General features: G+C 36.5%; 1 protein-coding gene across 1 annotated transcript in view; it reads right to left on the bottom strand.

Moving 5' to 3' along the window:
* Nucleotides 1–14,713, bottom strand: part of MOV10L1 (Mov10 RISC complex RNA helicase like 1) — a gene marked incomplete at both ends in the record, with an annotated part of 36,410 nt that extends 21,697 nt beyond the window's left edge. Inside the window, 7 exons of the mRNA XM_009703257.1 lie at nt 1,471–1,666; nt 1,800–2,041; nt 2,903–3,043; nt 5,161–5,351; nt 6,188–6,300; nt 6,713–6,869; nt 14,529–14,713. Of these exons, the coding sequence (XP_009701559.1) occupies nt 1,471–1,666; nt 1,800–2,041; nt 2,903–3,043; nt 5,161–5,351; nt 6,188–6,300; nt 6,713–6,869; nt 14,529–14,713 (1,225 nt within the window). The remainder of the gene's footprint in view (nt 1–1,470; nt 1,667–1,799; nt 2,042–2,902; nt 3,044–5,160; nt 5,352–6,187; nt 6,301–6,712; nt 6,870–14,528) is intronic.
* Between the last annotated feature and the right edge of the window lie 332 nt (nt 14,714–15,045).

The following is a 15,045-nucleotide window of genomic DNA, read 5'->3' as shown; positions in this document are numbered from 1 at the left end:
AGGAGGGGGTGGGGGGGGGGGGGGGGAACAATAAGAGGGAACAGTTTCTTCAGAATGGTTTCTAAGGAACTTAAGACAATAGATCTAATACATACCATCTGCTCTGAAACCCCTTAACAAACTCATCCCAGCACTATCCAAGTCCAATTCTTTCCTTAGCACTGACTACACACAACACCATTACTATGTGCTTGAAACAAAAGCATACCAGAAGGATTCCAGCTTACTTTCTCTTTGGCAGGAGTACCACTGTTTCATGCCAACTAACATGACCTGCTCAGGTTAACGCTTTAGCCTCGTTTTCTCTGATACATGAACTTGGTGCAGACACTGAACTGGCCAGATTTCTGGTCTAAATTTGGAGTGTCTCTGGTGTCTCAAGGGGCCAGCAAGCACTTGTTACCTTCATGCTGCAGCCTCCCATGGACTTCTGTGTGGATTGTTCCGTACTATTAGAAGCTTCTCAGACTTTGTAGCATTTACAGATCTACAGTGAAATATAAATTGTTCTTTCTACATGTCTTCCTCCACAAAGGCAGGCTATGCCTGGAACTTATCTTTCAAATTGCAGCTAAATCATCCTCCTAAGAAAATTTCTACTTCTTGCCTCACTATTTAGAATGGTAACAGAAGTAGTGTGAAAGTTAATGCAGTGTTACTTTGATGAATTAAATCATCTGACCTTGTTTTCCCCTGTCCAACTTTGAAATTATGATCCTAAGAGTCAATGGTTGCGGTATACCACATTTGTAGAGCTACAGCTGGAATTAACTGAAAAGTACATGAAAGTAAGCTTTCCAGCATAAGGTTCCTACTCGAATTCCAAAACTGCTCACATAAAGCCACTTTTTATTCTTCACTAAATCCATGAAATACTTTGTACAGCAAAGTATTTTTGTTGTTCAAGGGTTTTCTAAGATCTGCAAACCGCTTCCTCTCTAAATGACACCTTCAAGGAAGAAAGCTTTTTTCTTTTTTATTTCAGTGTACATAACTTGCACTTAATATCACAGGACAGGGAAGCTTGAGATTGAGGCATGTAGCAATATGAATATGATGTCAGGGTAGTGAGACTGGAAGAAACATATCAGACAATACAAAAATTCCCAGGAAATCTACATTAGCTCTCATGCTCATGAAGCAATGGATTTCCTGAAAAGAATACAACCAGCTGTAGGCATTATCTTCACCTTAATGTGGTGGTTTTTTTTTTTTTGAGAAGTTATCTACTCCTACTGTATTTCTTCATTTACTACTACCATTTTCTTTCGACAAAAATCAGAATCAAGCATTAAAATGCTAACTACTTTCAAGGTCTAATATAGATTTCCACATAATTTGATAATATGTACTGGCTTACTTTATGCTACATCAAAAAGAGAACTGCACCCAGAACAAGGGAACTATTAAGTCAATTTTTGTGACTTGTTTCCATTTTATCGGTCAGAACAAATGGAAAGAAATACTTACATAGCTGTGCATATGATCACTATGAATGTTTTTCCACCTGGTGGTATGACAATTTTTCCAGTAATATTGATAGGTTTTATTGGTTGTTCCACATCTTTTCTTTGCTCATTTTCTCCATTATGTAGATTTTCATCTTTCACCAAGGAAAAGTTTTCTTTTGTCTTTGATAAATTTGTATCCTGATAATTAATTCCTTCTGTAGTAAACAGATGATAATAAATTCTGTCACCACAATTGCTATCACTAGCATAGGCAATTCTTCTCAAACAAACCTACAGGTCTTCTGAGGAGTTAACACTCAGCATTCAAATATTAACATTTCACTGTACCTGAAATGACTCCATTCTTCAAGATGGATGTATTATTCAATGACTCACATGTTGTTCCTCCACTGCCGTTATATGACTTAACTGCAGCTTTTGAGAGGTTTTCTTCATTTATTGGAAAAGATGACAGGTATGCTTCTGGACTGTTCTCACATTTTTGAGGAATGTGAAAACTGAATTGCTTGTCTTTCACCCATCCAGCTAATCTGCAGCTGATTAAGGACTGTGGTACACTCCCTTTATTCCTAGAAGTAGTTATGTAATTAATAACATAATTAAATGCATAGTTAATGTTCTTGGGAAGCTTAATTCTACCTGAAGTCAAATATAACTATCCGTAACAGGTTAGCTCACCATTATTTTGTAACTGCTATCAGAAAGAAATTGCCCTGCTGCTTATACCTCATGAGGACTAGAACCTCTGCTAAATGTTAGTATTTCTAGGTCATACCAACTACCACATGAAGCATATAGAACTACTGTGTATAAAAAAAGCTACAGTAACTTAAAATTTATCATTGGGTAACTAACTCATAGGAAAGAGCACATAGCAACAAATAGAGGGTATTCAGATGCGACTTCATTTAAGCCTCTATGCCCAGATGTGAAAAAAAAACAAACCCCAAAACAAAAGGGAAAACCACCAAAACAAAAAACCCGAAAGGATTCACAAACATAGTTCTTCAGCATCCAAATTAAAAAAAGATAGAAAAAATTCTGGTCTGCTTTTAATACATGAGTATGCAACAGTCCTTGTGTTCTAAGGATATGAAGATGACAGTGTATCTGCAGTTTAAATTAAACACACTCACAAGTAAAAGCATTTACTTTAATCTTCATTCCAGAAAAGATTTTATTAGGATTGAAGAGAGACACAGAACTGGGGAGCCTCAAAGCACTATCTGCAAGATAGATGCCCAATAATAAGACTATCCTAAAGACATTAAATTCAATATGAAATTCTCTATAATTCCATAGTATTTAGGGGTTACTTGAAGACCATGAATCACAAGGGTCAACTATGAGAGGCTTCTGTATGAAAGACAGGTTTACAGATTATGGAGTGATGGAAAGAAAGCAAGCTTAGAACAATCAGAACGGCTTACTCTATCCAAATGATCATTCTTTTAGATTCTCCCTGCTTCAGAGTTCCAAAATTACTCATTCTTGATACTTCCAACCCTCCTTTGTCTCTCATTAAGTTTTCATAAGGCTCATCCAGATTGACTCCATTAGAGTGAGACTGTCTGTAAAAATAGTTTTAGGTAGCAATTTTGAAATACACATACACTCAGCAAATATCTTTGATTCAGCACAAGTTTAAGAATCACTGTATCAAAGCATAATCACAGTATTTAGGAAGAAGCAGGAGAATGTGTTCACTTTTTCTCAGCTACTTATATGTCCAAGACAATAAGATTACCTTTACTAATTTAAGCAGCAAATTAGAAACCACAAGCCGTTTGTCAGCAGCACAATAAACCAGCATAAAACTTTCGATACAAGACTAAAATGATTAAGAAGCTAAGCTAATCTCTGCTGAAGAGTTGAATCAAATGGTGACTGAAGCTATTATAGATCTCTTTAGGAGCTGAATCCAAGCCATAACATAGAGCAGGTCCTTCGAAAGAGTCCTGATTAGCACTGGAGCTTAAGAGATAAAACAACTAGACTGGAAGTGTTTCACAAGGACTTACGTCTTCTGCTTACTACTACAATCTGAAACCAGCAAACTGCAGAAGAAATTTAAAAAAAAAAAGCTGAAAAACAAAAATCACCCTTAGAAACTACTATCACACATACTACTGATGAAAAATGCCTATGAAACCAAAGTCACATCCTCTTCCTTGTCTGAGACAGTGACCAGAGCTCTAACCATTCAGTGTCAGCTACTTGTGGAAACCATTTAAAAAATTGTTTCTGTTCTACAATTAAGAAACTATTCAGTTAGGTAAAGTGGCAAGAAAATAACTTGGAAATATTTTAACAATCTCACCAATATTTACACATATTAGTATTCCTTTGTTATCTAATATAATAAAGTAGAAAATGACTGCAGTTGTTCTTTAACAGCTACATCAATTTACTAGCAAAGTCCACTAGATGTCTCCCATTGCAGCTCAAGCTGCTTCAATTCTTTTGATATGGTAGGAAATACACTAACACTGAGAAATCAACCCTGAGGTCTAACTTCTGTAACTTGGCTTTAGAAATAATTTTCTGTATAAAATCCACCATTAAAAATAGGTCCAACTGAAAAAAAATAAGTGAAAAAATTGTACTGTTGTGCAAAGTGATGTAAACACTTCAAGTTTCATCTAGGTACAATTTAAATCTATTATACCCATTATCGCCAGTGAAAACAGTTTATTCCATTTGTCATAATTTGTTAAAGACATATGTACCATTCTTAGCTGTATTTCCTAGAGACCAAAGAAGGCAAGTTCTCCCTGAGACTATGTTAGAGAGGTATCATAATGTCATTTTTGCTCTCCTTTGGACTTTCCAATTGGTTCACAGCTTATTTTTGGCCTGCAGAATCAGTAATCCTACCAAGGCCTTGTTAGAACTGAGAGTGATAGATTTTACAGGTAATAGCCCTATTGATACACATTTGGGTAGTATTTGTTTTTCACAGGAGAGATACTTAAACTCACAAGCCAAACTCCGGATCTTTGCTGCAGAACTGCTACTGACTAGTTGTTGTGCATGGTACATTTGTGTAGTTGATTATTTCAGAAAATTTTGCTGCTTCTCCATACTGAACATCATCTACTTTTTCCAACGTTTCCTGCAACCTGTCCAGATCCTCCTTACATCACATATGCCATCTAAAGTGCCTGCAGAATCTCAGTTTGATATTTGCAAGCCCAACCAATCTCTATTATTCAGATCATTAACTATTCTGTTTAGGACAAGTATCTGAAGGATCACTACAATTTACACAAAACGGATTAAAAATCATCCACTTTACATCAGTTTTGCTAAGAATGGTTTTCAAACAGTAAAGTCCTCACCAGAAGAGCATAGATTAGAGGAAACACAAGGTAAGAGCACGAGCTTGGCATTTTTCTAACAAAACCATGCAGAATTCCTTCCTTGCCTAGCACTATGCCTGAGCTCAGCTGCTACTAGTTTTGCCTCTCTAGTAAGCACAGATGTTCCCACTTTCCAGAAAGAAAGAAAAAGCAAGGGCCAAATCATATCACACACTGATCATCCTGATGATCTAGCATGCCTTCTAGCTAACTACTGAAGAATTCACAATATTTCTTGCTTCAGATACAGCAAAATTTAAGCTGCATAATTACAACCCATGTCTAGTTGTTACTAAGTGGAAAGAGAATGAAAGAATGAATATTACCCATCCTGGCTGACTGGCATCAAGCAGAGAGCTCTCCAAATATAACACGACTGATTACTCTCCACCACAACTGTGTTCACTAGATCATATCTACGAGGTGAATATCCATCAGGAAGTCTCAATGAATCCAAAGTGAAAAATATACTCTCATCTACTGTACCTCTTCTTCCATAGATGCTGGAAATGCGAACCTGTAACAGTTTGTTATTCAGCGTTACTTGACACTACCTGCTTAAGTTAACAGGCATGCTACCATTGCATAGCTTCTTCCTGCAACAGTCATTCTAGCATTAACAGAGCTGCATTCTGAAATTTCAGTTATTCATGGGAGGTAAACATACAGCTCTAACCTGGAATCACTGTGCTTGTCTTTAGCTTTAAAAGAGTAAAGTACAGAAGTACTTCAGATAAGCATTAGGCTCCACTTAAGTGCATACTACAATACGTACATTTGACTTTATCATGATACCTGTTTTGTGACTTACTAACTTACCTAATTCATACTTCAATGCTAGCAGTAATGAAAGAAGAAATTTTTTCCCATGCTTGACATGCAAATATTATTCAATATATACAGTTAAGGCAAATACAGTAAATCATAAACCTAATATATGTATTACTAGAGGGAACAAATATTTTCATTAAAATAAAGGGACAGTGGTTGTTTTTAAGCCAAATCACTTTGATAAATTAAACATAATAAATTCCACAGTCATTACTTAAAAAAAGTTTGAAAATCCACACATTCTCATTACAATCAATGTAACTAAAACAACGGTAAGCATCCAAATCAACAATTGATAGCCAGTAAATAAGTTACTCTTCCTGCTCCAACCAAGTGTGTATGCTTGTTCAAAAAGCTTTGTTATTTTAGAAATAATCCTATAAATGGGTAAGTTGATATGTTTTATCTTTCAATTAAAGATCTGTTATAGAAGATCTACCAATACTAGCAACTTAAAACCACCTTCAAAACCCCACTTCACACAAGATTCCTCTTACCAAAAACAATGTGCAGAACATTTACCTTGTCTACTCGCTTATATCTCAAGGGCTTTACAGCAACTGCTTCACTGCTCCATGTTGTGGGGTTAATAAAATATTTCGCCTGCACCCAGTCACCTTCACAAGGTTTGAAACCTATGTAAAACAGAACATTTCTCAAGTTTAATTGCTACTGATGACATTTGCATTACTCCCATACAGAACTAGTTTAAGTTAAATAAAATGACCAGCCAGAACAATGCATTATTCAGATCCACCGATTTCATCCTTCTCTTCACAGTTCCCCCAGGAGGTTATGACAAACTACATAAGAGATGCTAGTGGAAAAATACACTTGCTTACATGCAACTTATGCTTACATGATTGCATGCAAGTTATGCTCAGTGAGAACAAACGGGTAGCTTTCTTGACCCAAATTCCTCTGTTTCACTACATACAACTCTATTAGAACTTATTTGGGATGCTGACTGCAAGTTTATCAGAACGTATTTCTATTGTACATATAAAAAAAAATTAAGGAAAACCAAACAAGAAAGCCCCTACACACCTTCACAAACGTCTTCCATTGCAAAAAAAGTATTCTGATTAATATAGCCACCATCCTTAGAGAGAGAGGTAATATTGCCAATTAATATTTTCATATGTAGTTCAGAAGCATCACAAGTAGGATTGGAGTCTCCCCATGTATTCTGGACAGCGTCTACCTATTAATAGAAAAAACCCCAATATTCAAACAGCTGATATGTAGAATTATACGTTAAACATATATTGCTACAATAAATACCAGAATTTCAACTGCTCATGGAAGTCAAGCTCCTTATTAAACAAATCCATACTCACTGTAGCTGTTCATTTTTGTACACTAAAAACATAAGTAGTAAACAGTAAGTAACTTCTCCTTTAAGAAGGCTGCTGTATGCTGCAACACTGACAACTACTATAATTACATGTTGATTTCCCAAAATTTCTTGCTTCTCTTGCTTTAGGGCTACTTAAGAATTTTCTTCATATTGACAAAAGGACACCTCCCCCAGTAATCTGATTGTACACAAGCAAAACTAGAACATCATAATTTCAGAAAGCAAAAAAATAAATTAATGTTTTCAAGGTGCTATTTATAAGCACTATATGTATTTCAGACTGACCCTCAGTCATTCTTCAATAGTTTGAATAAAAAAACCTAACAAGCTGCTTCTTACAGACTCTCCATATCATGACCTCAAATGTAAGTTTACTTGCTTCAACAGCTCTCTGCAGAACACAAGCTACAAACTATCGATCTATATAAACCATTTTTTTCTCCCCAGCTATGCTGGGGCAAGGCTATAGCATCTCTGCTCTTAACTACTAGAATTCCTAGAACTGCGAGTTCTCTTCCTTGCTCCCAAAGGGCCACCACCATCATGGGTTCAGGATTCTCCACTCTGCAGTTCAAACACTTGTTCTTCAGAGCTTCCTTGCTCTCTACAGGGACTGTTGGGGCCAGTAACAATGCCAGTGCCACTCGACAGAAGCAGTTATAACCATTAAACAAGAACTGCCGACTCCAGATGGTATGCAGAGAAACTATACTGCACAGTAAATCAGGAGAAAAAGAGATACCAAATTCTTCTTTTGTGAGCCTTATGAGGATAATGATGTAGGAAAGCATGAAGGAAGTGCGCAAGGTATCTCTGCAATGATTAAACAAATACAATAAATGAAATGCCCATGGACAGCTTTTTCCATGAACAGTAGTATAAGTGTAAAAGTCAGATCATTAAATCAACACCTTGTTTCGGAAAGCCAAGTGTTTACAAATTCACAACCGGAATAAAGAAACTGAGTGGAAAACTGGAATAATGCAGATAAGGGAGTAACTACAATAACCACAACTGGACAGAAAAAAAAAAGTTACCTGTAGCATCTTCACTTCTACACAAAGATTGAAAACTCTGAATAAGAATTATTTTCTTAATGTATAACGTGAAGAAAGTAATACACTGACAAAAGACTACACAGTGCAATCTTTCTCTTACAGATCAGCATTCTTGCATAGATGGGAAACAGTCCTCCCATAGTCATCCTTTTCATTAATATTAAGATGACTTTCACACTTGTCAATTGCTATTACTACCCTTGTGCAGTGCACTTATGGAGGCCCAATTTTCACAAAGAACACATACATTACAAAGCAAGAAGAAACAGTTTGAACATTAACTGCTTTGTCTTGATCACATGGATCCTATTCCAGATGCCAAGGTATCATTCCAAATAAAAACTGGTGAGGGAAGCTACCTGAACTAGCCTGTGAGTTGGCTCCTCTTATAATGGAGACTTGCTTAGCAAAGGAACTGGCAAATTCCACATGAAAGTACTTGCTGAAAATTTACACAGCATTTATGCACGGAGACTTGTCCTTGGCTAGGATAAGGACACCTTCTATGTACCTGGTGCTATACATACCCGCGGTGGAGCTAACAGGTGATCTCAACCCAGCACAATCTATTGCAGTGACCATTATACTGTTCACTTTAAACACTATACTGTTTACACAAGTGAAGTGTAACCCCAACAACAAGTGTACCAGTCTAGACTAGTTACTAGTCTAAATCAGTTTATTTCAGAAAGCTTACAAAATACACTGTGACATGAAAAGTCAGCTAAAGGAAGCTATTATCCCCCTTTATTCAGCACTCTTAAGATGACATCTATAATATGGTGTGTGGTTTTGGCCTCCACAGTACAAGACAGGCATCAATCAACTGGACAAGTTCAGTGTAGGGCCACTTTGGTGGTGGGTGCTGGAGCCCTTGCCCTGGAAGGGGAAGCTGAGAGACACAGGCTTGTCCAGCCTGGCTTCAGGACAGCAGCCCCCCACTACCTAATGGGAGGTCATCAGGAACAGAGATTCCATTGTGGGCATAAATTGCAACAAGAGTTCTTCATGCTGGATATAAAAAACTTTTTCACCACGAGGAGAGTCACGCATTGGAAGAACTTGCCCAGAGAGGCTGTGCAGTCTCTCTCCATCCTTGGAGGTTTTCATGACCTGACTGGATAAAGCCTTAAGTCACCTGGATCTGACCGCAAGCTGACCCTGCTTTGAGCAGGAGGTTGGACGAGAGACCTCCTGAAGTCTGCTCCACTCTGAACTATACGATGATCCTACTTTCTATAGGATTTATTATGTTCAACAAAATAAATATTACTATTTGAGATAGTAATAAATAGCCTATGTCTACCCCTACTCCAGAATTTGCAAACATTAAGGTTAAACTATATATAACTATTTATTTTCTAGTCAATATTGTTATATTGCACTAAAAGAACTATTATTACATGGTATTCCTTTCAATGACATGAAAACTCACTGTAAAAAAACCAAAACACCAAAATCTATGTTTTGCTCCAGACATACCTTCACATTCACCAAGAACATGTGAGAATATCAAACTTTCTCCTAAGCGATTTGTATGGCTTCATACGGACAGAATCTGAATAAGCAATTACACTGTTCCACAGAAGACTAGTAAATTAACTCCATATGTAACTTACATTAAATGTAATACCTGAAAGTAATCTGTAGACCTAAGGAAATGCTTTCAACACACAAAAACACCTTAAACCTCCCAACATATGTTTTCTTTTTAGTATTTCTCAACTTAGTTTTCCTCTATCAAAAAAACTGTAAAGTTGTTGTCACACTAGCTCAAAATGGCCTTCCTACTACCACTGGTAGTAGCCTGGTAGAGCCTGCAACAGAACCTCTAATCATTTAGTGCAGAGTTTAATTAGACTTGATCTCAAATAAACTGGAATCCAGGCTTCTGAGCTAGGATCTTTCCAAAACACAAGGTAAGTAGCTCCAAATAGCACTTGAAACAGCAGACTGAGCAGAAGGCCACCCAAAGCTGACCACACTCTTCCTTAAAGGAGATAATATAAAACTACCACTGACACCACAGAAGTTCAAACTGCACCTTCCAGATTCTCCCCAAAACTGTACATTAGCAGTGCTCAAGCTGTAGAGCTTGCACTCATTTCTGATTATCTTTTAGGTCACTTAAAAAACCCAAAGTTAAGCAGTATTATCTCAGTTTTTTGGAAGTATTGGTGCCCAAGCATAATTTTGTATAATATTTAATGATTATGCATGTCAGGAAGCTAAACTTTTAAATCCCCTTGACAGAAGAAAAAGATACTAACTTCCTTCCCTCTACTCAAAATAAAAGACTATGATTGAAATGCTGTTGGCTGTTCTGAGCAAACTCTCAGGGCATCTCAAGTTCGTGCCACTACGTGGAAAGTCATTCAATTTATCACAGAGTACAGAATGAGTTTAGTTTTTTTATCCAAGTATATAGAGCAGATCCTTTGGAGAAGAGACTAGTGAAATTAGGTATTTTACATCAGTAACATAGACAAAATCTTGGGACCAAAAGTGGGGACCCTGGACTCCTTATGCAGGAAACCCATTATAGTCAAGGTTATCCTTGCTCAACAGTAACTTTGATGCTTTTTTTTTGCCCTCTCAAATCTTCGATAAGAGCAGTTATACCATTTTCCTTTTTATTTGCAAGAGTTCAGAGATTAAAGCATGCTTTGAAGAAAGGAGCTTTGTCTCCTTGCTTATTGGATCAAGATTGCCCTTGACTTTGACTTTCTACAGAGTCCAGTCAGCTTTAGGCATAAACTTGGCTTTAAGCTACTCACCCAGTCAAAAACTACATTGCCAGAAAAGATCTTCCAAGATGCCTGCAGGACTTGCAGCTTATCACAAACAGGAACAAGATAAATCATTATGTTTAGCCCTAGTACTTTTGAAAAGGCCACTATTTAGCACATACAGCAAAACATCCCACAAGCGGTAAACTATCCTAGTTGTTTTGGAGATCCTTATGTAGTTTCTCAGTTACCAGGTTTATGCATTTTGGAGCGATGACAATATTTCAACAGTACTGTGAAAGCTGTCAGTCAGAAGGAAAACAAAGGAGGAGAAACAAGATTTAAACTAATTTATTTTTTGACTGTGAGTACTGTTTTACTGATTAGCACTGAACTTGCTTGCTGGACTTACAATATTTAGTTTTTATGTAAGAAAGTCATTCCTCTTAAAAAACAAAAAAAAGAGATACACCAGGTTATCTTACAAGATGCGAGGTTTTTGATAGCACTAGAGCTGGTAGTATTTTAGAAACAAGACTTCTCTTATTTCCCCTTCTATGTTTCATTTTACATCATACAGTAAAACTCTCTCCCCACTAATATTGTTTTTTCAGTTTTATTTAATCAATGAAACTGCATTTGTTTCAAAATTAAATGGATTTACTAAGAAAAAGTCCCCTCAAAATTTTGTACATATGAACCAGCGTTCATTTTACGACATAGTGTTGCCTTTTTTTTTTTTAAAGTGGAATGACTTTCTTACATTTCTTTAATATGAAATATCTTATTTACTTTACCCTTCAGGCGTTCTTCTTGTTGCTATTTTGAGTTAAAGGAAGGATAGAACAGAGAAAAATGGAAGCATGCAACATTTAAATCTTCCCAAAATGAAGTATTAAAACCCAGATGCCTAACAACCCCAGATTAAAAAAAAAACAATCCCAACCAGTTGATTATTAACTGCCAACATCTTAGAAACAGTTTTCATGTTATTATCAAACCAGCAACAGAGCTTGAAAAAGTCTGTACAAGTAACTCTACTGCATTTTCTCAGCAGTCTACAGATTTCAGGAATATATAAAAATGCATCTAAACACCCAAACATTACACAGAGTAAAATGCAAATCAAATTAGTCTTCTAGTATTTTTATTTTCTGTCTATTCCTACTTGAGAAGTCACATTTCTAGTCAACTTCATTTTATCAGACACAGTACAGTTACTGTCAATTCAACCATTGGAGGAAAAAAAAAATTCTCGGAGGACTACATTTATTTTAGGCTTAAGTCCAGCCTCTAGGAAGGAGTTTATCATGTGCAATTCATTATTTCAGCCAGAAAACTTGTCTTCCCCATTAGCCTGCTGTATATCTCATGGACTATTATAATGTTCACATGAAAAGCATATTTATTATTGACAAATAATGATTACAAGAAAGGCTTTCAGCAGGCATCTAGCATCTTTGATTTGGTTTCCTATTTATAGGTTAATTGGATAAAGATGTTTCCCTAAGATTAACAGCTACAGTGGCTGATGAAGTTAGACTCTGAATCCTAGAGAGACTTTTAAATTCGAGGCAAGAAAAGTGAGAAATATAATAACACAAAGTAACTTTCTAGACTAACATCTGTACTAACATATTTTACAGGAGGCAAATCTTTCTCACTGCAAAGACAAGCCCTCGCTTTCCCTTCATCCACACAGCCATACTCAAAGGAAGACCGTTACAGTGAATGGAACTGCATTGTACTAAACTGCTCACGTCGTCACTCACAAAGCAGCCTAGGATGGTATCTGGTCATTCTTTACAGAGACTCTACTGGCCTTAGGTGCAGCTCTTCAAAACCTAAGTATCATCAACAGGCAGTGTTAAAATATTTATTATACTTCCAGTCATAGATGTGTATGTGAGCTTTATGTACATAAAACACATGCCCTCCACAATATGCATCCTTTTCTCAATTTTAATTAGATGTTTTACACAGCACTGACACTCCAGCAGTTACATGTCCTGCACATCACAGATACACTGTAGAGCCCTCTGCACATGCACATGACTCCCCACGTTTCCAAGTGTTCAGTAGTTTACTGAGTTAGCCTGGCCTTCAGACACCTGGTAAACTAAAACAGATCGGTCAAATTCTTGAATTTTGAAGGAGATGATAGGCAGCAAAGAAGGAAGTACACCATACAGCCCTGCTTTCCATAGACATGTCAACGCCTCTGCTGATATTCAGGGCCTTACTTAAAAGCCATGAAGCTCTTTTCCAAAAGAATGCACAGAAAAATCCAATGGAGCTTCAACTGCCCAAGTTTATTATCAAGAGAAGAGCCATGTCTAACAAAAGAGAAATATAAATAAGAAATAATTCCATGGTGACAGACAAAAGTATTTTTAAATACATGTCTCCACTTACCATTCATATGAACAGTTTCAGGATTGGTCAACAGACTAATTCTGAAAAGCATACAGTACATTACTACAGAGATACTTGCAGTTTTAGTTACCATCTGTAATTCATTCTATTAACATATGCCACTTGGTACCAACAGAATTACCAAATGTGTCAAAATAGGACAAACTCACTTCTGTACAACAGCTGGTTATATCTGGACACTGCTGGCAACTGACCAAAATATCTCTGAAGTAGCAAAATCAGGATGATAGAGAGAAGAAAGGCATGAGGAATCAGAAACACTATATGCTAATCAATGCAGGATTTTGATCTCCTTTCCCCAATTTATGTATCATTTGCTAATTTAACACATTAACGATAAATTCTTCAATCTGGTAACTTACATTTATTAAACCTGCATATCAGAACTTTGCTACTAAGATTACTACATGCATTAGCATACTTGGCTAATCATTACCTTCCTATTAGCTGAAATAGGATCCCTGAAGCCACTATGTTTGCTGATTACATTCTCTATAGACTGCATGAGCTGATAAGGTGATTAATTATAGATTATCCATTTACTTGAAAACTCCAGCTAACTTTTAAACTAGCTACACCTCTGTACAAGCAGCTTATGCTTTGACTCAGACTTTTTGTCAGGCTGAGTTTATTAGATGAAGCACACTAGCCTAGTGCTGTACTTAAAGTATAATGCAGCTAAGCCAAGTAGATACAAGCCAAGAAGATGAGTTCTGTACTACCCAGTTATTGACTGCTTCTGCACTGCTGTCAGTCTTCAAAGCACCCGTCATTTTTACATAATATCTAAATGGAGAAAGGCCACTTGGCTCAGCTTCTCAGCTAGATTATCATAGGCACCAGAGAGTTGAGTCTATATGATTAAAAAAATTACAGTAAAGTTGCAACAATGTATAATCAAGTTTGAAGTAGGTTTACAAATGAAATGTTAAGCCAGAAAGGTGCTGAAATCTCCATTTTTATAACTCTCCATGACATTAAGTTGCTGATTTTTTACAACAGAGATTTGAACTAGGTATGATTAAACAAATTCTGATGCCATTATCTCAACCAATAGTTTCATATTTGCTACATCTAGGCCTATACTCAGAGAATCAGCGTTAAAGGAGACAGAATCAAATAATAATAAAAAACCAAAACAACTTATCCCCATTAGGTGAAGAACTGGCAATGTCTCCTATTTTGTAGAATTCAGGTGGCAAAAACTATAGTAACTTCCAAAAGAAAGTCTCAAAGAATTTACAGAGAAAGCAAGACTACTATTTATCTTCACCTCTTACCCTGATGGCCTTCAAGCCACCCGACGTTTTATCCTCTTCAACAGTGGCAGTAACTTCCTGTCCAACAGTCAGGGGCATATTTTTTGTAACAGCATCCTTTGTGAAGATTATCATGTCGTCTATCATTCCATAATCATGGCAAAATCTTGTCACTACTCCTTGTACAGTTTTTAATTTTTTATCACCTGCATCCAGAGGAAAAGTGTTGACATAAAAACAAGTCACTTGTTTACAGAACTATGCAACAAGTAATGAATGCTCCTAAAAGTGCTACCCCTTCTATCAAAAAGTAATTCTCTTGTTCAACTAAAAGATACCAACAGTTGCCAACCAATTAATTTCACATTTAAGTCTTGAAGTCTTATGGCAAGTTACAGTTTCAACCAATTAAGAAAGCTAGTTAAATACAAACTGCATTTTAAAAACAACGTTCTTTAAACTGCAGGAAAAAAAAAATCATAGAATATCTCGCATTGGAAGGGACCCATAAGGATCAATTCCAACTCCCTGCTCCTCC

The sequence above is a fragment of the Cariama cristata genome, unplaced genomic scaffold (genome assembly GCF_000690535.1).
Source record: "Cariama cristata isolate BGI_N322 unplaced genomic scaffold, ASM69053v1 scaffold1537, whole genome shotgun sequence".
Lineage (NCBI taxonomy): Eukaryota > Metazoa > Chordata > Aves > Cariamiformes > Cariamidae > Cariama > Cariama cristata.
The sequence above is the reverse complement of the archived record's forward strand: the minus strand, read 5'-3'. Positions and strand labels throughout refer to the sequence as shown.